Genomic DNA, 27272 nt, shown 5'->3' on the forward strand with positions numbered 1-27272 from the left:
CTATAACTTTTCTTTCCCCTTTTTGCTGTTATAAAAAATAACTTTCATCCTTGAAATAAGGGCCGCAGAAACAAGCAAGAATAATTCATATTATTTATTTATTGAAACAAAAACAAAAGAACAAGCAAGTAATGATGTGTCGAGCAAACAGAAGTACAGAAAATACAAATAATGCATTTGAAAAGGTCACTTTTTTTTCCATTATAAAAACCCCGAAGATGAATTTCATGAAACCCTCACACACACACACACACACACACACACACACATTCAGACACACACATTCAGACACACACATTCAGACACACATACTCGTTCAAGCTACACTACTGCAAAACAGTCTGAAATAATTAATCAGTGTTCAGAGAAAATAAACCCAAACAACAGCCTCATATACATTTCTAATCTTTAATTCTCACAATTCAACATATTATTACATGAAGAAACACCCCCAAGCACGCACGCACGCACACACACACACACACACACACACACACACACACACACACACACACACACACACACACACACACACACACACACACACACACACACACACACACACACACACATTTGTTCTCAAAGCGCCATAAATCATGTTCTCTCTGTACGTACATAATGTTTGAAGATGATTAAAGTAATACTTTATGTACGAAATATTTCTGTTACGCTTGTGATTTTGGCCCCATTATTTTGCTAACAATTCAGCATAGTAGGAAACTTTATTATCATGATTTTATAATAACGTTGCAAGAAAAGGAGAAAGAAGTTGTACTAAATGGAGTTTAGTGTTTAATAAGAAAGGGAATTTAAACTCCTGCTAACTTTACGCAGACACACTAAAAGGGGGTTTTCAGTTGTTTTGGTCCACGGACAGTATGTCGGCATAGAGAATCATCTAAATCCCCCACTTTAACCTTCTACTGCTTACATAACGGTAGATGTGTGTGAAGAAGAAGCAACAATACCTTGACTCTAATATGAAAATATAAGCTTGAAAATGCAACGGTGAGGCAGGAGGTGAATCACTCACATGTTGCATTTTGAGCAGATCATTATTAATATATTCTCTTTGCATCGAGTAAAGGTAACTCATCCAAAGGGGGAAAGGTGGAAGGATGGCAAAGGAGCAAAAGATGATGGATATTGCAGTATGATGAGTTGAAGACAGAGGTGTGAAGAGGGGGCGTCTCCTTCCTCTTTCCTTCCTTGCTCTCACTGCCTCACTTCCACATAGTTAGCGGGGAAGAGGCCGTACGCTCCTCCGCAGACGCCTCGCCACCAGCCCTCGTCGATCATCTCGATGTTTGTGATGATGTCGTCGGGGTCGAAGGAAATCTCGTCCTCGCCGGCTGAAACGGGAAAACATTTGGACTCAATGTATTTTTCAGATTCAAGGTTCAAGGCTTTTATTGGTCATGCGTACATAGCTACAGTGTAGTCATGACGATGACAATCTTAGGTTACAGGCTCCTCCAACAGTGCAACACAATAAAACAGATACAATAGTGCAAGCCAATAAAAATAAAATAGAATATAAATAGTGCAAGAAGAGTCTATATACAAGTAATTGGAATATGATATATTAAATAAATAGAATAGTATTTATAGGGGCAAAGAATAAGACTAACAACGACCAGTGCACTCTTTCTGATCTGCTCCCAGCGTTCAGTCTCACCTGCTTGGTAATCGTAGAGAGCGACCGCCGTCACCCCGACGTCTTCTCCGTACTCCAACTGAGCGTCTGAAGGAGGAACACGTGAGTATTAGTCAAAGAAAGGAGACTCAATCTAAGCACATATGTGACTTGCTCTATCGCAGTGTTTCTCAAACTGTTTCATACCAAGGACCACTTAACCAATAAAAAACCACTCGCGAATCACCTAACTCCACAAATATCCAAAAACACATTGTTTTTCTAGAACAGATTTCAAATCGCCTGAAAATGGTACAAACAAGTGGCAACATGTGTGACGAAGGTGTTGCGCTGGGCTATATCATGCAATTGAAAGTTAAACTTAACTTAGCTCCATTGCGGAGATATTCCCGCGAGTGCGGAAAACTTAAATGTATTTATTTATTTCAAATGTGAAATGGTACCAATATGCTCACGGACCACTAGGGGGCGCTCACGGACCACACTTTGAGAAGCACTGCTCTATCGAAATCAGTCGCATTGACCCGAAGACACATTTTGAGTTGTATGTAGTTGAGTTGCTGTAGCTTTCTAATGATATCAGGATTGTTGTTGTACTCCAAATATTAAGCAAAATATGTCACAATATATAATGACTGTCACCGAGTCATCATTTTGAGAAAAAGGCCTTCAAAGCTCTTCTCTGGAATCCTTCGATCTGATTGATTATTAGCAAATGATCAAAGTAGTACGGACTGGTTTGGGGGAAGCTCGCGAGTGTGTGTGTGCGTGTGCGTGTGTGTGTGTGTGTTTTTGCGTTTGTGTGTATTGTGTTTGTTTCCCGGGGAAAACCCTCATGAAAAACACCGGCTGTTGTTACGCCTGCTGTGACGTTAAGTTTCTCCGTTCTCCTCTTGTAATTATGTAGTCACAAGCTTCAAAGCTGTATTTGTCATCTGAATTTGCCGAAACAAGTTTAATATTCTGAAAGCCAAGACTTTGTTTATTTGAAATCAGATGAAACCAAACTGTAGCGGACCCTGCCGTGTTATCTATGATTACTATACGACTTACATTCATAATTCCAGCGGAGGGAGGGGGGGCAGTGCTGTGGAAGAGCCCAGTGCGAGTGAGAGCTGTCATCTTCCCTTTACAAACTTCAAACATGTATTTATCGTGTGATGTTGGAAATAATGGTTGGTGATTGGCTAATGGTTACTCAAGCCAAAACATCGTTATGACATCATAAAGTGGCCAAAATCTGATCAGCTCATTTTCCGACAGGTTTTTATAGAAATGGATCAAAAAGAGAGAGAATCTTTGTTCCTGAAACTTTCAGAGTCTCTTTCCACAGAGGGGACACATGTTGATGTAGAAGAGACACGAAGAAGAGGGGACACATGTTGATGTAGAAGAGACATGAAGAAGAGGGGACACATGTTGATGTAGAAGAGACATGAAGAAGAGGGGACACATGTTGATTTAGAAGAGACATGAAGAAGAGGGGACACATGTTGATTTAGAAGAGACATGAAGAAGAGGGGACACATGTTGATGTAGAAGAGACATAAAGAAGAGGGGACACATGTTGATTTAGAAGAGACATGAAGAAGAGGGGACACATGTTGATGTAGAAGAGACATGAAGAAGAGGGGACACATGTTGATTTAGAAGAGACATGAAGAAGAGGGGACACATGTTGATGTAGAAGAGACATGAAGAATTGGGGACACATGTTGATGTAGAAGAGACATAAAGAAGAGGGGACACATGTTGATGTACAAGAGACATGAAGAAGAGGGGACACATGTTGATGTAGAAGAGACATAAAGAAGAGGGGACACATGTTGATGTAGAAGAGACATAAAGAAGAGGGGACACATGTTGATGTAGAAGAGACACGAAGAAGAGGGGACACATGTTGATTTAGAAGAGACATGAAGAAGAGGGGACACATGTTGATGTAGAAGAGACATAAAGAAGAGGGGACACATGTTGATGTAGAAGAGACACGAAGAAGAGGGGACACATGTTGATTTAGAAGAGACATGAAGAAGAGGGGACACATGTTGATGTAGAAGAGACATGAAGAAGAGGGGACACATGTTGATGTAGAAGAGACATAAAGAAGAGGGGACACATGTTGATGTACAAGAGACATGAAGAAGAGGGGACACATGTTGATGTAGAGAAGAGACATGAAGAAGAGGGGACACATGCTGATGTAGAAGAGACATGAAGAAGAGGGGACACATGTTGATGTAGAAGAGACATGAAGAAGAGGGGACACATGTTGATGTAGAGAAGAGACATGAAGAAGAGGGGACACATGTTGATGTAGAAGAGACATGAAGAAGAGGGGACACATGTTGATGTAGAAGAGACATGAAGAAGAGGGGACACATGTTGATGTAGAAGAGACATGAAGAAGAGGGGACACATGTTGATGTAGAAGAGACATGAAGAAGAGGGGACACATGCTGATGTAGAGAAGAGACATGAAGAAGAGGGGACACATGTTGATGTAGAAGAGACATAAAGAAGAGGGGACACATGTTGATGTAGAAGAGACATGAAGAAGAGGGGACACATGTTGATGTAGAGAAGAGACATGGAGAAGAGGGGACACATGTTGATGTAGAAGAGACATGGAGAAGAGGGGACACATGTTGATGTAGAAGAGACATGAAGAAGAGGGGACACATGTTGATGTAGAAGAGACATGAAGAAGAGGGGACACATGTTGATGTAGAAGAGACATGGAGAAGAGGGGACACATGTTGATGTAGAAGAGACATGAAGAAGAGGGGACACATGTTGATGTAGAAGAGACATGAAGAAGAGGGGACACATGTTGATGTAGAAGAGACATGGAGAAGAGGGGACACATGTTGATGTAGAAGAGACATGAAGAAGAGGGGACACATGTTGATGTAGAAGAGACATGAAGAAGAGGGGACACATGGTGATGTAGAAGAGACATGAAGAAGAGGGGACACATGTTGATGTAGAAGAGACATGAAGAAGAGGGGACACATGTTGATGTAGAGAAGAGACATGGAGAAGAGGGGACACATGTTGATGTAGAAGAGACATGGAGAAGAGGGGACACATGTTGATGTAGAAGAGACATGAAGAAGAGGGGACACATGTTGATGTAGAAGAGACATGGAGAAGAGGGGACACATGTTGATGTAGAAGAGACATGAAGAAGAGGGGACACATGTTGATGTAGAAGAGACATGAAGAAGAGGGGACACATGGTGATGTAGAAGAGACATGAAGAAGAGGGGACACATGTTGATGTAGAAGAGACATGAAGAAGAGGGGACACATGTTGATGTATAAAAAGCAGAGAACACATTTCACTATCTGTTCTGAGTTCATGAACATGTTTGGCCGATAACGAGGGTTTCATCCACCAATCCTAACTGATCTCTCACCTGCTGCTGCTGCTGCTGCTGCTTCTGGTGTGGCGGTCCTCTCCTCGGGGTTCTGGTACAGATCCTCCTGGTTCTCCTGCTCCCCCTTCTCCTCTCCAGCAGCATCATGTCGGGACACCTCCTCTGTGTTCTGACCACACAAACAGATAAACCCTTTCATTTCATTTTTCAGCCATTACTCATTTAGAGCTGCTCATGACATTAAGAGCTCATCGTTTACCCACGAAGTTCGACAACTATATGGATGCCCACCTCGTAGCGCGAGATATATTCAAATGTTAAACTCGACTCCAAGTGGTAAAGAGCCCCTTAACCTAACCATCTCCAAAGCAACACCAATCCCAAAAACATTCGACACAAAACTTGACTTTTCCTCGCGTTCAGAAAGCGCTGTGTTCTGCATAAAACTCTAAAGGCTGCAATAGGCACTTTTTTTTTGGGATCGTTCGACGAGTCTCACCTGGTATGTGGGGGTGGCGGGCTGCACTGGCGGGGTCGGGCTGGGGGAGGGACTGGGACTCGCAGCTGGGACGGGAGACGGGGCTTTGGGAGATGGGGATTTGGGCCTTTCCTCAATTTTACGACGCGCCTCCTCCTGCTCCTGCTTCTCCTTCACCTGGCGCTTGGCTCGCTCCTCCTCCGCTCGCTTCCTGTCCTCCTCCTCCTTCTGCTTGGCGATGTTCTCGAAGCGAGCCTTGATGCTTCCTGTGCTGTTGGCCGCTGAGGAGGGGGGGATCGGAGAGGGAAGAAATGGAGTCATTGTCATGGATGCAGTGATGCAAACACAGGTATGGGGAAAAAAGAGAGAACTATTCGAAGCAGGAAGAAAACAACGTAATATACCACCTGACAAAGGCCTGTGCTATAATGCTTAAATTAACTGGCTATTCTTTATAATATACTCAGATGAATAGGAGACAGAGATGTTAAGTTATAAATCAAGGGTTTTTATTATTATTTACAGCAGGGGTGGGGAACCTTTTTCCTTTCAATTTTCACAACATCCTCCGAGGGCCGTACAAATTATTGAACTCAACCTCTGCTTAAAAAAACTAAAATCACAGCCAATTCATTTGGCCTTTCTTCCATGCTGTGCAAAGAAAAAGCAACCTCTTAATCCAGATATCTTACCATGACTCGCGCATGCATGCATGTGCACGGTGTGGCATGACCACCAAAACAGAAAGATATGGACACAAGATGTGTGCAAATGTATTTAGTATCCATGTGAACATGATTTAAGTGGGGGGGACCTAAACTCTTCTAGGGGGGTCCGGTGGCACGCTCCCCCGGTAAGATTTTTTGTTTAAATATTGAAGTTAAAAGCATCAATCTGGTGCACTTTGAGAGCAACATGAGGAGATCTATGGATACATCTCTCAACACCCATTTGAAACAGAACTGTAAGCAGATTTTTCTTTTTGGATATTTTACAAATCACTTATTTTTAACAACTTTTTTGTTACTGTCATATAGTATTTTATACCTGTTTTTCATTTAGTCTCTAATGTCTCATTAATAATTATAATGATCATATCAAGGTGTGCCTTAACCTCACTGAGCTGAGGTTATTTGAGCCTCTCAGGAGAGAGCTCTCTTCCACCTGGTTGTAGAAAAGCTCTTTACATTTGTTAGCATAGCTAGCTAACCAGATGCTAATAACAACAGATCGCCACTGTGCTTACAACTAAAGACACAGCCACGCAAACACTGCAGCATGTGTACGGCTCCTTATGGGTACTGCAATATTTGAAGAGCTGGAGCGGCGTTCCGGTGCTCTCCGTAAGCACTAGTCTACACTCCTTTCAGATGAGACATAACCACGTGAAGACACGTTACGCTCGTGTTGTGTTCTTGGAACCTGTCCTTGGCCAGGAAAAACAGGCACTCGCTTGTTTAATTATTTTGCGATCTAGATTTCTTCTTCTTTTTTGAAGTGAGAAGTTGTCCGGACTGACTAACGGACGGACTGATGGATCCCCCCCCCCCCCCCCCCCCCAAAACGAAAACTCGTCGGTTCTCCACGAATTACACAAGTCAACCAAAGCAGCGTTAAAAAAGCGGGAGGCGCCGAAAAGCGACTAATTTGCATCACTGTGGATGGATGATAGGGAGATATGACAACTACAGAGAGACAGACTAACTACAGAGAGACAGACTAACTACAGAGACAGAATAAATACAGAGAGACAGAATAACTACAGAGACAGAATAACTACAGAGAGACAGAATAACTACAGAGAGACAGAATAACTACAGAGAGACAGACTAACTACAGAGACAGAATAAATACAGAGAGACAGACTAACTACAGAGACAGAATAACTACAGAGAGACAGAATAACTACAGAGACAGAATAACTACAAACAGCCACGAAGAAACATAAAATGATTGTTTTGCTCATCATCTCATAATCTGTCCAAAGGGGAGTTCATTTCACACGTTGAATAAAGTTGTGACTCAAACACAGATGATGATGATGATGATGATGATGAACTCTTACCGGCCTCCGTAGGTTTGGTTTTCTGGTAAGATGAGGTCGGCTTGTCCACTACCTCAAAATTCCCCGCGCTCTGAGAGATATAAAAAAAGATGTGAGACAAAACCCTCCACACATAATTCAGGGGTCGACCTGAAGAGCATGCGTCCAAAAGATCGACTCTAATAAGGAAGAAAGTGAACACACTTGTTGCAATAGTCATTTATGCACAAACTACATTACTACAACATTTGAATCGTCAGTTCTTCCTCATTTTCCTCAATTGTTCATATTTTATTAATTAAAATGATTATATTGTGGTCAATGTTAAAGAAAGAAAGGAGGGTGACATTTCTGCTAAGAGTGTTATTATTTTGATAATACCCTTCCTGCCATCAGGAGTGAGACATAATGGCTATGTAACAGATCAGAACCTTCATTCTCCTAAACTGCTGGGACATTTCCCTGAAGCCAATATACCTGTATATGTTCTACTCTTCACTTACTTGTCAGCAGAGGTCTGCATTGATGTACAGAGCTGACAGAAGACCTTTATATTGGCATCGTATTGAAGCCAACTCCATCGATCAAGCCAGTGTGGCTGAAACTTTCTCTCCCTCTTCTTCTCATACTCCCTGTCACTCTCCTTTAACTCTTCCGGTGACTTGGTTTTTGCCAGGCACTTGGTCGGTTACCGCTGTTTTTAAAAACATTTTGGCGAATGGTTAGGTGGCGCGAAAGTCTGTAGCACACGGGAGCCTACTTGCGCTGCGCTCTGCTCGGCAGCAAACATCGGTTTGCTTTTCACCCACCAATGAAAACCGCCCCACGAAACGCTATGTTATAGCGTTAATAAACAAAACTAGTTAACAACATTGCTTGTCAAAATACCAAGACCACAGGACCATGTGATTTAATGCTTACTGTTTTTTGTTTTGTTTTTTCAAACCAATATCACACACACACACACACACACACACACACACACACACACACACACACACACACACACACACACACACACACACACACACACACACACACACACACACACACACACACACACACACACACACACACACACACACACACACACACACACACACACACACACACACACACACACACACACACACACACACACACACACACACACACACACACACACACACACTCCTCACCTTATCCATGCGGTCGTTCTCGACTCCGAATTTCCCTCCAAATCCTTTGGAGTAATCTGGTGATGAAAGATATAGAGAGGGTCAGTTCCTGTTTCACATTAACCTCAGTCTGCATCATCAGAACCCCTTTTTTCAAGAGCAGACCTTTCAAGTTTGATTTAGCCAATTTATTTTACTCTATTAGAGACATATTCTGAGGTCTGCAGAGTTCAGATGAAGCAAACTGTGGTTGGGTTTTTGGGGATTTCTGCAGGAATAAAAGAGCGGGTTGATGAAAACATGCAGACCTGTAGAGGAGAAACAAAATGAACGTAGAGTGCAGACAGGAGGGGGACAGACAGGAGGGGGACAGACGGGAGGGGGACTGACAGGAGGGGGACAGACGGGAGGGGGACAGACGGGAGGGGGACAGACAGGAGGGGGACAGACAGGAGGGGGACAGACAGGAGGGGGACAGACAGGAGGGGGACTGACAGGAGGGGGACTGACAGGAGGGGGACTGACAGGAGGGAGACAGACAGGAGGGGGACAGACAGGAGGGGGACTGACGGAGGGCGGAGTAAAAAAAAGCCAGACATTTGGGGTCAAGCAGCCATTTTGTCTCAATCTCTGCAGTGAACATCAGCCATGTTTGGGGAAATGCACTGTGGTGGTACGACGTCATGCACAAAATGAATGCAAAACAGCAGCATGGAGGCAGTGCTGGGATCAGCAGGGAGGGTGAGATACGACTGACTTCTGCTTTATTAACGTGAGATTACACATGAAGCAATGAACACCTCTGGTTTGTGGTCATTTATAGGTGATAACACAGGAAGACCTTAATAAGTCTATAACTAACTTGTTGTTGAGAGGGGGGAGAGAGGAGAGGGAGAGAGAAGAGAGGAGAGATGAGGGGAGAGAGAGAGAGAGAGAGAGAGAGAGAGAGAGAGAGAGAGAGAGACAGAGAGAGAGGAGAGAGAAGAGAGAGATGAGGGGGAGAGAGAAGAGAGAGAGAGATGAGGGGAGAGAGAAGAGAGAAAGAGAGAGGGGAGAGAGAGACAGAGAGAGAGGAGAGAGAAGAGAGAGAGAGATGAGGGGAGATAGAGAGAGAGAGATGATGGGAGAGAGAGGAGAGAGAGGGGAGAGAGAGAGAGGGGAGATAGAGAGAGAGAGATGATGGGAGAGAGAGGAGAGAGAGGGGAGAGAGAGAGAGGGGAGAGAGATGAGGGGAGAGAGGAGAGAGAGAGAGAGAGGAAAGAGAGGGGAGAGAGAGAGAGAGAGAGAGAGAGAAAGAGAGAGGGGAGAGAGAGACAGAGAGAGAGGAGAGAGAAAGAGGAGAGAGAGAGAGAGAAAGAGAGAGGGGAGAGAGAGAGAGAGAAAGAGGAGAGAGAGAGAGAAAGAGAGAGCGGAGAGAGAGAGACAGAGAGAGGAGAGAGAAGAGAGAGAGAGATGAGGGGAGATAGAGAGAGAGAGAGATGAGGGGAGAGAGAGAGAGAGAGAGAGAGAGAGAGGGGAGAGAGATGAGGGGAGAGAGAGGAGAGAGAGAGAGAGAGGGAGAGAGAGAGGAGAGAGAGGAGAGGGAGGAGAGGGAGAGAGGAGAGAGAGAGAGAGACTCTGGTATTGACTTCAGAGCGGGGTCCAACAGGCCGAGTCTTAAAGGTCACCTCTAATCCATTTAGAGCTGCTGCCTTTTTGGCTTCAATTCAACACAATCTAACTATTTGATGTTAAAATGCTCAACAGATGTTTACTGTTTACTTCATCTCAATTCAAAGCAACATAAACAGCATATATGGTTCATATGTGCCATTTTACATTAGATCACATGAGTTCATCACTATATAAATAACTTGTCTGCTAGTTGTGCAGGATGTGTATACGGCTGGGTATGAGTTTAGTAATCTGCCCTGTTCATCTGGAGAGGACAGAGGTGAGTCTGTGGGGAAAGGAAGGAGAGATGACGAGGAAGGAGCCACAAGCTGGAGGAGTGTTTCTGGAAAAGGATGCGGGGTAAATAATAAGGAGGGGTTTCGAGGTGGGGGATTTTGGGGGTGTTTCTGTGCCTTTCTGGGACTCGTGCTTAGCCAAGCTCTCCTTGTGTTCATAGCCCAGAGCACACTGGTCCTGCTTCTCCTTCTCTACCCCATACTGCCCTCCAAACCCACGCTTATAGTCTGCAACACAACACACACACACATATATATATACACATGGACACACACACACACACACACACACATATATAAACAGACAAACATATAAAGACAATGATCAGGTTATATTCAGGAATCCTGAAGTCAGATGTAAAACCTTTTAAGACCTTTTCTAAGACCCTTTCCATACATTTGAAGACCTCATCGCCACTTTGAGTTTTAACCGGTTACCTTGGCGACACACTGTACCTCACATTGACTATATACAGTATGGATTGTCCTTCCTCCTTATCTTCCAACCATTTGGACGCAGACTTGCATTTCCCCATAACGATGTTGCTTAGCAACCGGCGTAAACGGACCTTCGTGCTATCAAGCAGTGAGCGTGCGATGTCCTGTTCAGATGACGTCAAATCCAACGGGATGCCATAAATAAACTACACAGAATCACACTACACACCTACGCAGTGATTACATTCAGGCAGACTGTAGAATACAAACTCTTTGGACCATTTATATACTTATTGAAAACAAGCTACAAAATGTAACACCTTGGAAAATGCAGTTTAATACTTTTTAATAGCCTTCATTTTCACTAAATTGATTTATCAACTGTTAATACTTTGTAAGACCCCGCGGACCCCCTGTTACACTAGACAGGCTTTTCAGTGACATGAAGTTAACATGTTATGGTTCTACAAGACAAGAACCAGAGGGAAGAGCATCATTCTTCACGTGACAAATACATTATTAACAAATCTGAAGAAGTGTTCAAAGACTTTAAGCTAAACATTGAGTTCTTAATAACAATTGTACTCGATTTAGTCTTGGATTTAGTCTTGGGATTACTTTGTTTTCCACATGTTTCTTTATATTTGAGTCCTTCATCCTAAAAAAGAATCCTGAATTGATCTAAAGTCGTTTATTGGATCAAGTGAGTTAGGGATTTAAAAAACAAAACCTTTGTATGCTTTCTTTTTTGGGGATATACTGAATATTGGAAGTAGTTACAGTTGGATAAATAATAATAAATAAATAGATGACATTGGTAGCACGCAAGCATTCACACGTACGTCTAATATCAACAGAATTGTATTCAAATACACACAAAAAGGTGCTGAAGGAACTCATTCCTGCCCCGTCAGAGACTTGATCTCAATGTCTTCATCTCCTTTTGTCACTACTCTGAACAAAAGGATGAATACAAAAAATAGGTTGTGAGGGGATTGCAGCATCCTGTGGCCTTGACTATCAGATTTTATTACATGGTTTAGTTGAATACTCGATTCTGATTGGTCAATTCAGAACACGTGACACGTTGTTAATGCAGTAAGTACAGAACGCTGTCAACGCTTGTTAAGGACGCTCACATCTGCACAAAGAAGTCCAATCGATTGAACTGTATACAGTTTGGCAGTTTGCTTTTCGAACTGGGACAAGAAAACAGCGGAGAAGTAACGGGGCAGAAACCCTCCTTTTTACGCAGCAGTCCAGACACAGACATTACACGGCCAAACATATTCAGTGTGCAGTTCCTTTGGCATCAGGGCAGGGATATCTACCGGTAGATACTTTCCAAGGTTTGACATAATGAATTGTGCTACTTTTAAAGCAACCAACGATGTTTTCAAATCTGTAATCAAAAAGCTCCGCCTTCCTGCCGTTGCTACGTAGTTCAAACGGTAACAACGGACTATTTTTCTTAGCGGATGCATGTCATTTTAAATCAATAATAGCCTACTATTTTTTAAATCAACAAAAACATTGAAATTATTATTGGGAGTCATGTCGTTACTTTGTTGAGAATGTGGCCTTGTATGTAATAAGCATTACAATGATGGGGTCGCTGCACATTATCCCTTACATACGATATAGAAAGTTAAAAAGTTGCACACCACACATTTGTTCTAATAAAAGGATCATTGTGATGTTAGTAGGTCAGCACAGTAACATGATAGGATTCCACTTATTATAAATTGGTCTGAATGAAAGCTTCAGCTAACATTCAAATATAAATCTGAGCTGCGGTTTCACTTCCTCCATCAGAGCTTTGTTTTAACCGCAGATTGAGGAAGTGAACTTTTGAAAGAAAACATCCGAGACCACAATACAAACCACATCAGAGCAGAGGAGGAACAAAGGTTTCACAGAGAGCAGCTACACTGCAAGCAGAACACATTTAAGATACACTCCTCGTTCAAAGTTCTAGCAGAAGTCACATGAGGGTTTGATGTGAAACAGCTTGAATAGAGAAATGTAGAAAACAGCTGTTCAACAACAAAATATTAGGATGTACAGAGCAGTAAGTCTGAACGACATTTTTAAAATGACATTGCGCTCGTCTTTTGAGCAATGTGTAACAATAGAAAAAAGCTAAAGGAATTTTAAACGGATGAAGACAAAGTGTGTGTTGTTGGTTTTTCTGTAGCCAAAACCGTTTTTGTTCGACTGATATGTTTATCTTCAGTGTTTATTTCCTGTTCCACGCCCAGTTTCTGGCTTTATTCAACAATTACAGAAGCCTGCTTTGGATTTTTGATCAACTGATGAAGGATAACTGAGATAGGTAATGGTTTAAATGTCTAAATAACAAGCTGAAAAATAAGTAAATGATCTTCTATCAGACCTGTCTTGTGGAGTAGTCACGGATAACGTTTTCCTTTTGCATCAAGCTAAAAAGTTGTAGCATGGCATGTTTGAGTTAATTCACCTCAGTAGACCACGTCCTGCCCACGGTGCAAAGTTGAAACTAAAATAGGTTATCGTGCAGCCGAACAGTCTGAAAACACTGTAGCCAATTTCTCTATTGTCTGTAATCTGATACTTCTAACATCCACTTGCCATTCCTTTCACATTTCTGATTTGTTTTTACCTTTCTGGGACTCGTGCTGCTGCAGTTTCTCCTGGTGGTCCCATCCCAGCGCAGACTTGTCCTGTCTGTCCGTCTGCACACCAAACTTCCCTCCAAAGCCCTTCACATAGTCTACAGACAAAGAGACAGACTAGTTTTAAACCATCATTTGTTCCACAATGCAATGCCCCATCGGTTTTTTTAAAGGAATTATCTCCAAACTAGAAAGACTCAAATGTCTCTATAATGGACGGTTTGTATAGCTTCATACGATGAATTTTTTTTTTTTAAATATCCCATGTTAACATATTCAAAGCTTCACTTCAATCAATTCATGTTGTGCTGAGGCGAGTGCACGATGTGCATATTTAGAAACAACCCACAATTCATGTATGCGGTATTGCAACTTTGACACAACACTAGCAGGCCTGTTATCAGAGCACGTGACCCAGTTATCACATATGCAAATCTAGGAGGCAAACACAGCCCGGTGCATTGTGGGGAATGTTTGAAGTCAACTGCTTTTGACAGCAGCCCGTATCTAAGAGCTGCAGTAAAGGCTGAACAGGTGTGTCGGACAAGAAGCTGCAGGTAAAGCTGTGAAGCAACGAGGAGTTCAGACCGTCTGGACTCAAACAATCACTTCAGGGACCAAATGTTAAATACCAACTATGTGCAATATATATATATATGCAATATATACCTGGCTGCTAAATCCTCAGAACTGTTACAGGGTGTGTATTTTGTAAATAGTGTAACTTTTTTGATTATAACTTTTTTTTAATCTTTATTACTTTTGTCTGCATGCTTTAGTTAACATTAAGCTGTCTCTTTTCTGCTGTAACAACGTACATTTCCCCCTCTGAGGGACTAATAAAGGTATCCTGATTCTGAAATCAAACTGCAACAAACATGCTGCACCATTCGTTTTGGTTTTTACTCAGTAGGGAAGGATGAAATATATATAACCAGTGGAAAGGAAAACAATCCAAAGTGCTTTTCCCCACAGTCACTGCAACTGAAGGCATTAGACATGAAACACATTCCCGTCAGTAATCACTTTGTTATCAGTGGGTATACATCACATGCTGTTTATCATTAAATGACGGTGTTTTGCTTATTAGGTGCAGTTTGTTCCTGTGATGGCACCAACCTGTCTGGGACTCGTGCTTCTCAGTTTTTCCCTGGTACTCAAAGCCCATCGCGCTCTTGTCCACTTTGTCGGTCTCAACTCCGAACTTTCCTCCAAAGCCTTTAGTGTAATCTGAAGAGGAGAGGAAACATTTAAAGTGTGCACAGGAAGAGGAGAAGCAGAGTGTACCCATCACACATATGGGGTGTTTCTCAATGTCAAGGAAGGCTGCTCCAGAGCCACTATTTCAAGGATCCTACGTCATCGAATCCCGCCGAAGGACTGTTCCAATGTCCAGGATGCTTGGAATTCTACCGAGGACTGAATCCTTCGTTGCGGGAAATTTCGAGGATGCACCAGTGGGTGTTTCTTAATGTCGAGGACGCTTCCTTGGTAGGACATGTCCCTCCGAGTCAGGTCCTTCAGAAGCGAGGCAAGAATCCTTCCTAGCCTCGGAAAACGAAGAATGGTGGAACAGGCTAACAGGTGTGCGTCATAGGAGAGGCCCCGCCTTTAATGGAGCGCGATTTCCGCCAAACATTTGGGAAATTGGTCCGTGCGCAAAGCATTGTGGGGATTTTAAGACAGGAGGATACACATGTGCAGCCTCCTCCGCGGTCTTAAAATCCCCACAATGCTTTGCGCACGGGTCAATTTCCCAAAATCTTAGGCAGAAAATGTAAGGCGGGGCCCTCTCATATGACGCACACTTGCTAGCCTGTCCCATTCTTCGTTCCCCGAATGAAAGGAAGGATTCTTGCCTGGCTTCTGAAAGAACTGACTCGGAAGGACATGTCCTACCAAGGAAGCGTCCTCGACATTGAGAAACACCCAGAGTCTGGAATCTAAAACTAGGAGGGAGGAATTTATTCAAAGATTTGTATCAAAGAAATGCTGACGAATTTCCGAAAAGACTCCGAACACGTTCAAACATCCATTGCCTACAACCCAAGGGAACCGGAGGGGCTACATGTGACTCGTTTCAGGGTTTTAGGACTCAATCCTGCACCACTTTTCTCCAGGTTATTGGGACAAACCTGTCTGGGACTCGTGCTTCTCAGTTTTTCCCTGGTACTCAAAGCCCATAGCGCTCTTGTCCACTTTGTCAGTCTCAACTCCGAACTTTCCTCCAAAGCCTTTAGTGTAATCTGAAGAGGAGAGGGGGGGGGGGAGAAACATCACAAGTTCATAAAGGAAGGGGAGGAGCACCAACAAAAGTTTCTCTCCCTGTGTAACTGCACTGTCGACATAAAATGAGGTGGATCAATAATACTTTTCATTACGTCCCGTTTATCTATCTATCATGGCAACACTTCCCTTCTGTAAGAGGGCACATTTATACATTCACCACGAGAGAGACCAATTTGATATGAAAAAAATGAGCATATTTCACAAATGTATATCTGCTGTTTTAGAAAGAGAACAAATACGTTAGGTGGAAGAAAAGCTTAGGGGTGACAAACAGCATGTTTAAGGGGAACAGTAAACTAAATACAAATATCCCATGGGCACTTCCAAGTCTTTGCCAAGCACCTGAAACCTGAGATGATAAGGGAGGAACACGTTAAAACATGGTAATAAGTCCAGAAGGTCTCCCATGTTCTTAAAGTCCCGTGTCCCACATCTTACAAACATTATTATAAGTAGGGCTGCACAATATGAATAACGTATTGTGATTAACTTGAATGAAACTGCGATATGATTTGAGATATTAGATAGAATGATCATTTCCTGGAAAAACTATTCACATTATCATAACGAAATATATATAAATACATTTAAAAAGACACCAAAAAAGTCTGTTTTCTTAAATCTGTAAAATACATTTGGGGAGTCAGGACTACAGCTCCGAGATCATCCATCCAGATATCTTCACACATTTTGCCTTTAATAGATATTGTGCTTAAGGACATTTGGATATTGGATTTATTGTGAAACATTTTAAATATTTGTGCAGCCATAACTATAACAATGTTTTTACACTGGAGGAAAAAACACATCACAAATGCAACTGAGAGAAAAAAGCATAATAATAATCTAAGACATGGTTTGAAACATTTTATAAGCAAGCTGAGGCTGAGGACTGAAGGAGGAGGGAGAAATGCAAAACAACATTTATCAGGATCTGCATGGAGCTGAGTGTGAGAGAGAGAGAGAGAGAGAGAGAGAGAGAGAGAGAGAGAGAGAGAGAGAGTGTGTGTGTGTGTGTGTGTGTGTGTGTGTGTGTCCATCAGGCGACGTTTCCTCCACGTCTCTCCGGTGTTAATAGGACAAACCTTTCTGGGAATCGTGTTTCTCGGTTTTCCCCTGGTAATCGAAGCCCATGGCGCTCTGGTCCACGCGGTCTGACTGCACGCCGTATCGCCCCCCAAACCCCACAGAGTGGTCTACACAGCAAAGCAGGGGAGGGGGTCAAAGGTCAGGGTGAAGCAGCATGAAGCAGTGGTCACGAAGCAGCGGCCCAATTCCAAACTCCTCGTTAACATTACAGACATCTTTGTATGTCTCAATTTAAAAGGTAGGACACGCACATGACCAATGAGGGCACGAGATAAGTGTGTGCACAGACAGGCAGGTAGGCCATCCAGTTACTTTAGCCGGGCTGGCTCAGATGATTGGTCGTGCTTTTTACAGCGCTACGGCTTCCACAGATGACAATTTTTAATGTATTTATTGTCAAAGTATTTAATATATTCATTGCTATCGGGACGTTAAGAGCATTCCATGGAATATAACAAGTGTTTCTGAAGTGGATTACCTACCCCACCTTTAACTGAACCCTTAGCGAAAGAGCCGGCACAAGAATTGGCAGTAAATACCAAAGTAATCTGTTCCATTATTAACTTCTTATCATGTAATAAATAAACAAAAAAGATGGTAATCTGCATGATATGTTATCCAAACTAAAAATTGTTGAAATAATCAGACAGGTATATCGGTCAATTTGATCCAGACGTGAACACTATAAGCAGCTTCCACTCTATTAGCAAATGTGTGTCTTGTAATTTACAAAAATGCTAAAACTGCTAATCTAGTGACTCTACTTTGAAATTTCATTTTATTTGTTCCATTATTCTCCTTTTGTCATACATACATGTTTATTTGTATCTTGCCTAGTTTAAACCAATGTTTAGACTGATGAAATAAATGTTTTAGGACCATTTAATAGATTTGTTTTCAGGTATTTGGTTAGTTTTGGAAATGTTGCTGTTTAACAAACAAAAAACTCTCTTTGAATCTAGATGCAAAGAGAGTAAGATACATTTGAAATCCTTTCTGTTTAGTGTCTCTATTCTCAGCTTCAGATAGCTTATCATGTTGCCTCGTTTCACGTATCTCCATTCTGTCTTGGGATCATTGTTGCATTTTGAACTGTTTGCCTAACATTCGTTGCTGTCATTATCACACAATCATGTCGTGCTGTTTTTAAGTCCAGAAGAAGGATATCTGCACTGCTGTTGAACTGAGACAGCACTGAGGAAACGTTGGAATTGGGCAAATGATCCTCAACTGTGCGCAGGTGATGAAGGCAACACAAAGGTGATGACAGTACGGGGAAAGCAGCTTTAGAAATACTCAAAGCACAAAGAAGCCACGGTTCATACTGTACACTCGCAGTGAGGAAGTAATACGAGTTGTTTTGTTTGGATCTATTCCAGCACATTGAAGGTTACAGAGACGTTAAATAAATACTTCTCCCGTAATCTTTTTTCCCTGTGAAGTCTTGAGAGAAATAGAAATAATTCAAGGTATCACCATTGTGTTATTTGTGGGGGTGAAGTATTCCTCTACCACACTAAAACACCTCTAAAGCTGAAAGTTAGCAACTCAATGGTCTTGCGCTGAAGTATAGAGCAACACAATACGTGTGCTACTGTCGTAACAATTACAAACTGCACTTCAACGTCTATTATGGCAGGAAACAAAGACAAATCAACACCATACATAGATCTGTCTGTACAGGGGCGTCCTAGCAGAGCAGAGTGAACATGGCCGACAGCCAATCGCTCATCAAATTGGAAAAAGTCTCCTGCAGGCAATTTAGAAATCTATGGCTGTTAGCTAAACCTAAATGGATAATACAAATAAATCGATGAAATGAAGTGGAAGTGAGTTCTACACTTCAGGTGATCTGAGGCGGAAGAAGACGTGCACAAAGACAACCCTTACCTTTCTGAGACGCGTGTTTCTCCGTCTTCCCGGCGTACTCAAACCCAACAGCTGACTGCAAAGAGAGAGGGAGAAGACACTCAGTTATTAATATTAACTTACTGACGGTTTACCCCTCGTCACGCTCCACTGCAGTTAAACTCAGAAGCTTTGGATATACAAAGTGACACAGAGGTAAAGCAGTCTGTATGTCCCTTGCATTCCTAGTTGTAGTTGTTGCTTAACACAACAGTGAAAAGCTCTTGATATTTGAATCTAAATGTTGGCTTTGGACATGTTTTACTAGGACTGTATAGAAGCTTTTTTCATAACGTACACATATGATTATATATATCAGTGTTTGCCCTACCATTGTCTTGACCAACAGAGCCCCGCACCCCCCCTGAATTCAAGGTGTTTAGTTTTTTTATATATCTACTTTCACTTCTAACATTGAACATGTGCTCTTTTATTAAATTAACCAAGACGCTTTCATTTGAAGTTGTGAGTTTAGTGTTTTTTACCCTAAGAAACACTGATGCATTAATCAATAACAATAATCCACAGCTCCTCTCTCTGCTCCAGAGGATTTAAAAAAGATATATCCCAATGCCAGCCCCCCCCCCCCCCCCAGGCAGCACCCCCCCAAAGCAGTAAACCTAGGGGAAACACTGTCTATCAACAGTCAAATGCTATGCAGCTTGTTTCACCCACATCCTTTCAGTGCGTTTAAAGCAGGTTTTTCTGCCCAGTTGCAGACCAAATGATGCTGCACTTATATTATCAGTATTTTTCACACATTTACACTTTAATAAAAGAAATGATTGCTCTCCTGTTTGCCATACAAGTAGACATGCACGTCTATTCACTAAAGGACAAGTCTACGGACAACCTAAATAGACAGTTTCTATGTAAAAAAGGACATTTGGTAAGCTTTAAGAGTCAATCAGGTACAGTAGTTACTTCATCATCAGCCACGTTATGAGCAGCAGTAGCTCAAAGGGACTTAGTTTGGGAACTGTAGGGTCGCCGGTTCAAGTCCCAGAACGAGCAAGTACTGCTCAATGCATTTATATGTTCACTTACTCGGATATTTTTAACCTTGGATGTATCTGAGTTTTATATTGACATGTGCTTGCCTCCATATTTAATATAAAAATTTAAAAAGATGGCTGCCGTGTCTTTTGCAACTCTGCCTTTTTCTCGCTATATTTCAATGTTTGTTTACTTTTTGTTTTGTGCTTGTATCACTTGTATTGAGACTCTTATGGCACTACTATTATTCTATTGTATTGTATTTTATTGCACTGTTGTATCTGTTTTATTGTGTTGCACTGTTGGAGGAGCCTGTGACCTAAGATTTGCATCGACATAGCTAAACTGTAGCTATGTACGAATGACAATGAAAGCCTTGAATCTGGAATATGTTAGTCTGTAAGCTGCCATGAAATAAAGGCTTTCTAACTGAAGTACCTGATCGACGCGGTCCGCCTGGACTCCGAACTTCCCTCCGAAGCCTTTAGAAGTGTCCGTCTGGGAGCAGTGCTTGGACAGCTTGCTCTGGTAGTCATGACCCACAGCGGACTGAGAAGAAAAACACCATTTCAACACATAAGGAGGGCAGTGAGCGAGGGGACACTGGAGGAGGGGAGGGGTCAGGGAAAGAGCAGTGGAGCTGGAAACTGAGGAAGTGGTGACACCTGACTCATCACAGACTAACAGTGTGTGGAGTAAACAGCGCACGGTCATCACATTCAAGCTGCAGTGACCACGGCACAGAGATTAACGAGTGGGACACACACACACACACACACACACACACACACACACACACACACACACACACACACACACACACACACACACACACACACACACACACACACACACACACACACACACACACACACACACACACACACACACACACACACACACACACACACACACACACACACACACACACACACACACACACACACACACACACACACACACAGTATTAAAGGTCCCCTATTATACTGTTTTTCATCAATATATTATAGGCCTCAGATATATACAGAACATGTCTCTAAAGTGTTTGTCTCTGGGGGGGGGGGGGGTTACCTTGGTTGGTGATTGGCTAATGGTTACACAACCCAACAAATCGTTATGACATCATAAAGTGGCCTAAATCTGATCAGCTCATTTTCAGACAGGTTTTTATAGAAATGGATCAGGACAAAAAGAGAGAGAATCTTTGTTCCTGAAACTTTCAGAGTCTCTTTCCACAGAGGGGACACATGTTGATGTAGAAGAGACATGAAGAAGAGGGGACACATGCTGATGTAGAAGAGACATGAAGAAGTGGATTTTGCATAATAGGAGACTTGTGAGATGAATTTATCATAATAACCTCGTGAGGCTGTCCAACAACATCATCTGGACCCAAACCATGTTCTGAACAGAGAATATGAACTGCTACTATCTAATGGGAGATTCAATAAAGTCAGACTGAAGCATCCTTTGAAGCATCCTTTGAACTCCAGTCAATCCTCACAGTAAACACAGAGCTGAATCCAGATCAAATGCACGCTGAAGGCTCTTTGAGCATGTTTTCTCTCAGTGATCGTGCTGTTATGTTAAATGTTTCTTTTTCATGTATTGTGTCTTGATGTTTGTCTGTTGATGTTACACATGGAGCTGTTGGGATGCAAGTCACAGTTCAGACTTGATCTGACCATTAAAGTATTATCGTATCGTATTCATATTTGAACTTGGAACAGAATGTATCTTTCCTCCCCAATACTGTAGATCAGCAACCATCACAGTCCTGCCTTTGACTCCCTCTCACCTTGTCCATGCGGTCTTGCTGAACTCCGAACTTCCCCCCGTATCCGTCGGATGCTTTGGGCTCGGTGTCCTGCTCCTTCTTCCTCAGAGAGGTGTGCTCCGTGGACACCGCCTCACGCAGGCGGTTGATACTAAACCAAGGAGGAAACAAGTTAAGAGACACATTTAGATGATTCACATGTTTCATCCCACATGCCAAAAGCCTGTTCAACGCCTGAACTTTTGAAAGAACATCCATAACATCCATCTGTTTCAACTTACAAGTTATTTATCGAATATATTATATTCCAATTACTTGTATATAGCCTCTTATTGCACTATTTCACTGTGAATTTTATTTCTGTGAATGGTGCTATACTAAATAAAGTCATTATTATTATTATTGAGTGTTTAATTGGTTGTTTCTGCTTCATGCAAGGACTGATTCTCCAACACCGTGCCTTTCAATGTTGTGATATATTGTGATCCATATCGTTTTACACACTGTACCATACCTGTCATGTTCATACTGTAATATCTAGCTATTCTTACCCATATGTATATACCAGACTCTACCCTGCTACTTATGTATCTTATTTATGTTTTGCTTTATCATCATGCACTTTTATTCTGGGACAGGATTTTTTAAAATGTTTTTCAGTTTATATTTTTTAATGTTCTTATATTCTAGTTTATATCTTGCCAGCAGCGTTTCCGCCAGGGGGACGTCTTGCCGAATTTTCAGCTCGTAACGCCCTGAACTCGAGCCGAGGGCGTCCAAAAATATTAATAGTTTTTATCGCTTGAAGTAACGAAAAAGGACAAGGACACCCCTCAGTTGGAGGAGCAAAGGAGTCTGGTGGGATTCTTTTCGGGGTATTGAAGATCGTTTCCCCGACATCGGCGGTGCCTCTTACAGGATAACACGGAACATGCGCGATTTGGACGCAATGAGCGGTGCTAGTGAGGCTCCGTGGTAAACTGTGGTAACATGAAGAGCCGAAACAGCCGGCACTTTAGGAGAGCTGAGCCAAATGATCCGGCTCACCAACGTAAAAAGACCGTATCTATAAGGGACGGCTCAAGTCAAAATTCAAGCACCCGTAAATTCAGATTGAACATAGTAAAAAAAAATGTAAATTATAGTGTCCCTCCCAAAAAAAACATTACTTATAGTGAAACCACCCTTGAATGATGCGATAGTAGACTAAAAGCTTTAGGAATCCAAACAATAACATATAATAAGTACCCTGTATCAAGATTGATGCAAAACAAGTGACCTTTGACCTTTTTAGGGGATTTAGCAACAAAAATGTTTGGGTGCATTTGCCATATCTCTGGAACCCATTGGTCGATTTTGGTGATTGACACCTCTTTTGAACCGTTAGAGCCAATAGAATCGAGGGGGAGTTCCTAAATCCACCTACACGTTACCATGAGGAGTGAGAGTGATGCACAGGCAGTTTGCTCAAACCGAAAGCTCTGTTACGCTCTGAAAACTAGGTTATAGCCATAAATATGATGATGGATTGAAGTTGTGTGTTGTCTTTGCTGGCTTTCGTTGCCGCGAGTTTTGGTCGCTCAGCGATGATACGTATACCATTGGAATCTGTGGAATCTCAGCTTTCATATGATATCTTGTTTGTGCAGAACCGATGAAGTATAACATATTCATACCGCGAGTTCTGTGCTAAGTGTGTCAGCATTTTTTCGCTTAGTGCTAATTCAGAGGCTCGGCGTTAGACTTGTGTTTTGTTTCGGTAAAATGGTTCATATCGTCAGGTAGCTGACTTTCTTCCCGTTAAGTGGGTATGACACATTCATAGTTTGTTAAATGTTAAGAAGCCCTCAGACGCTGTTTCTTGCAAGATGTTGCTGGCTTAACAGGTTAATGTACTTTAAATCAAATGCAGAGCCTAAATTCAATGCTAAGAGAAGAATGATTGTCTTTCTCACTCTATGGACTCCTGATGTCCCGAGCCCTCCACCGTCTTGGCCCCCCAGCGCTGCTCCCTCTCCGACACGTCATTCTAGAAATCCAGGAAAAACACATTTTAATGGCAAGGGAAGGACATGGAGACGAGACGAGGACTCAAAGAAGAAATGGAGGAAGGATAAAGTGTGCGTTGTTTACCTCAAAGTCGGGGTCCGTCTCCCAGTCGTCCCCTCCGTCGTCTTGTTGCGCAGCCTTAACGGACTGTCCTGCTGATGCTCTCCACATCTTCAATCTTCTACACACTGAAAAACAAGAAAATATATACTTTAAACGGACGGAGGGATACGATTTTCTGAAGCTAAAGAAAGCTGCGAGATAGTGGAAGTTGTGTTTCGAAGATTAACTGCAGCTTTTTACCAATTATTCAATCCATTACTCCCGTGTTTCAAGATGGCCGTTTGTGCTCAACGTTGGCTGTTAGCTCTATTTCAACATTAATGAGCATGTTTTGAGAATTTCAATATTTTATTTTCAATGTTTTTTTTCACATTTGGAAGTGGAGTGCCTTGGATCTTTTCTGACTTTGTTTTGGACCGGATTGGTCGTGGAGCTTTTTTTTCTTTAAATTGAAGCACTTTTAAGGCACCTTAATTAACAACTTCCATCCTGTCAAAGCCTTTATTATCTAACTATATATGAATATGCAAACAATATATAAATTGATTAACAGAAATTATTTGTACCCCAGCAATAAATGTATATTGTGATTTGATTATTTGACCAGCCGAGACTTAAATGCATGTTTTGATTATGAATATTACATTTTAAGTGAGCTCAGGTCGACAGAATTGTTTCAATTTCTATATTAAAATGTGTATTTTTCACTTTTTTCTTCTAACCAAATAACACTCTGGAAGTTTCCTTTTTTTAAGTTGACTTATCAATTTGTCTAATGTAGATAAATAAATGTTTTTGATGAGTCATTTACCAATCAGAAACTACCATCACTCGTGAGGATTTAAGAAAGACTAACTTTGGATGATCCAACCATAATTTAACAAATCAAACAGTGAACTTAACAAAAAAAGGAACCAATAAAAATAATGATTATACTGTTTATTAAAATGAAATTTTCTTTTTAACAAACTAAAGTATAAGTACTGTGCAACTTTTGTGATTTGTTTGCTGTGCCAGTTGACGGTATATTGTATTGAAGTCGGGCCACCTTTTCTCCTGACTTACAGAGCCATGTGTGCTCACAGAACACAGCAGATTTAGCTGAATTTCAATTCAAACAGCTGACTGCAACTTTGATATACAGCAACTTTCCAGGCGCTTTTTTCCCATGTTTCTCCGGCTTTGATGCTGAATCTGTACCAGCTGCTTTCATGGTGAATCACCCTAACCATGCATGTTAACTGAGATGCTGCAGAACTACATGAACAGTGTGGTTTGTTTCTCAGTAATCTCAAGTGACATGGCAACAAAAGCTTTCTGTAATAATCCCAATTCCTGACTCAGCCAAATGTGGGCAATCAGCATCTGTGTTCAATCTGAGTCTGCAGGAGACGTGGCTGCTTCACCTCCGGAGAGAAATCAGAGGAAACGTCCCCAGACCAGGAAGCAGCGGCCTGCGAGTCCTAACAACGTTCAGTATGTGAAGGCAGGAGGATCTTCCACAACAAAACCACACCCATAACTCAAAACCCAGATATCTGAGCAGGCAGGAGGAGCAAAAAGTGCCTTAAAGTGTAAATAAAGCCTGGATAACAGGGAGAATTAGGTTAGACCAATGATTGATAAGTATTTCCATTCAATTCTGCATATACTTCTACTTCACTTCAGAGGCACACTTTACACGTCATACTCCACACTCACAATGACATGATATGTTTGTATGATATGATGTAGTACTGTAATCAAACATGCTTTTTTTAAAGTAACTAAAATTGCTCCACAATGAAAAACTACAATATTTAAATGACATGGCAGAAATGACACAAGCATCTGGGCAGACAGCAGAGCTCCTTTTCAAACAGACTCATTCAGCTCTGACGGATACAGGAAAACCATCCTGCCAACAGCAATAAACATGTGAAAGATTCCCAAATTGGGATCAATGGAGTAAATATTATATGACATGTATTTGTAAGTGATAAAGAAAAAGGAGTAATGTTCTATGATACAGTGAAACGAGCCCATTAAGTTCATTTGGCTGCTTATGTCTGTACTTCTACTTAAGTGTAGTGGTGAAACGAGGACTTTTAATTATAATGTATACAGCATTATAAAACCATAGTATTTCTACTTTTACTTACAGTAAGTATAGGCTCTGAGTACTTAAGAGTCAGACCCATGAATTATCATTGTTTCCGTGTCATTGAATACCTTTACCTTAGCTTAATGTTAGTGAGCTTCAATCACAGTAGGTCAAGCCACATGCATTAAAGCACTATCATCTCCTTACATGTTAATTAAACCACTTTCAATGATAAAAACGCAGTTTAATAAGCATTTCGTTTGGGGTTTTCTGACATTTCTCAGCGTGTCTGCGTCCTAAGGCTGATTAACAGGCTTTGGAAACAGGATGTACACCTCGTAATTAATTATGTGGACACATGAGGATTGAAACGTGAAGTGAACAGCGGAAAATGTGCTTTATATAGCTTCAAAAAATGCGGTAGTGGTAACATTAGCTGTGGTATTTCCTGTTCCAATTGTCCTAGTTAGCTAGCAGGCTAAAGCTAACATGGAATGACTAACTGACTCAGCGCGAGCGTGGCGACGTTTTTCCACAGGTATATTTTAATCCTCCAACTGAAGTGTTAAAATACTCACCGTCTACAAAGGTAGATCCGACCTGCGTCTAAGAGGAATATTAAAATATCCCCCTGGTGGATGTAGTTCCTTCACACCTCAAGCGTTGATGGAGAAACTGGGATCTCTGCTGGCTCTCACTTCCGGCTCTCCCAGACTTGATGACGTCACACGTAGGCGGGGCACGTACAAATATCTACTGCAATAATGTGTAGTCAGCATTAGATAAGGCATCGTTTTTCCAGTGGTGGAAGAAATATTTAGATTATTTCCTTTAGTGAAAGTAGTAGTACCAATCATAGGGGACGCTGGGGACATGGCCAATGTTGTCCCCACACTTTTTTAAAGTATAACTTACAAATGTTTTGAAAAATAGCATTCACAAAGACATGTAATAAACAAGAACATTAGTTTAGTGTCAAGATGTGCATTTGTTCGACCCTCGGAGGTGGGGGGTGTCCCTTTTAGGCTGACAAAGACACAAATCTCTCAAAACATGTAACAGCAAACAGAAAGTCTTTGTCCGAATTAACGCAACATTTTTGTATTGTTATTTACATATTTTTTTGTTGCAAAACATTTTACATTTTTTTCAAGTGTTATGCAATGTTTAAGAAAAATAATGGATTTATTTATTATTTGTATCACTTAATTTTTTGTTTGTTTTGTTTGTGTATTAAAATAACACGTTGTTATATATT

General features: G+C 41.7%; 1 protein-coding gene across 8 annotated transcripts; it reads right to left on the minus strand.

Moving 5' to 3' along the window:
• Positions 1 to 79: 79 nt before the first annotated feature.
• On the minus strand, positions 80 to 26748 carry cttn (cortactin). Of its 8 annotated transcripts, none has more exons than XM_079666129.1 (17): positions 26593 to 26747; positions 23953 to 24056; positions 23775 to 23848; positions 21841 to 21970; positions 20481 to 20591; positions 19029 to 19083; positions 17135 to 17245; positions 15896 to 16006; positions 14880 to 14990; positions 13748 to 13858; positions 10786 to 10896; positions 8741 to 8796; positions 7584 to 7653; positions 5540 to 5799; positions 5086 to 5209; positions 1679 to 1744; positions 80 to 1352 (listed from the first exon to the last, which is right to left on the minus strand). In XM_079666129.1, exons 2-17 carry the CDS (start codon positions 24037 to 24039, stop codon positions 1216 to 1218), a joined length of 1725 nt encoding a protein of 574 aa, XP_079522255.1. In that variant the 5' UTR covers positions 24040 to 24056; positions 26593 to 26747; the 3' UTR covers positions 80 to 1215. The 8 variants fall into 8 exon arrangements, with proteins under 8 accessions (XP_079522255.1, XP_079522254.1, XP_079522253.1 ...); XM_079666128.1 differs by having other exon boundaries at positions 5083 to 5209; XM_079666127.1 differs by having other exon boundaries at positions 5080 to 5209.
• Positions 26749 to 27272: the final 524 nt, after the last annotated feature.

The sequence above is a fragment of the Notothenia rossii genome (assembly GCF_949606895.1).
Source record: "Notothenia rossii genome assembly, chromosome: 2".
Lineage (NCBI taxonomy): Eukaryota > Metazoa > Chordata > Actinopteri > Perciformes > Nototheniidae > Notothenia > Notothenia rossii.

What these genes read in the sequence shown, in the direction of transcription:
- cttn (XM_079666127.1), bottom strand. Translation starts at nt 24,039, where the DNA reads ATGTGGAGAGCATCAGCAGGACAGTCCGTTAAGGCTGCGCAACAAGAC. An exon ending in AGACGGACCCCGACTTTGAG is followed by an intron (nt 23,849 to 23,952) that starts GTAAACAACGCA and finishes CTGGATTTCTAG; the next exon opens with AATGACGTGTCGGAGAGGGA. An exon ending in GGACATCAGGAGTCCATAGA is followed by an intron (nt 21,971 to 23,774) that starts GTGAGAAAGACA and finishes TCCTTGGTTTAG; the next exon opens with TATCAACCGCCTGCGTGAGG.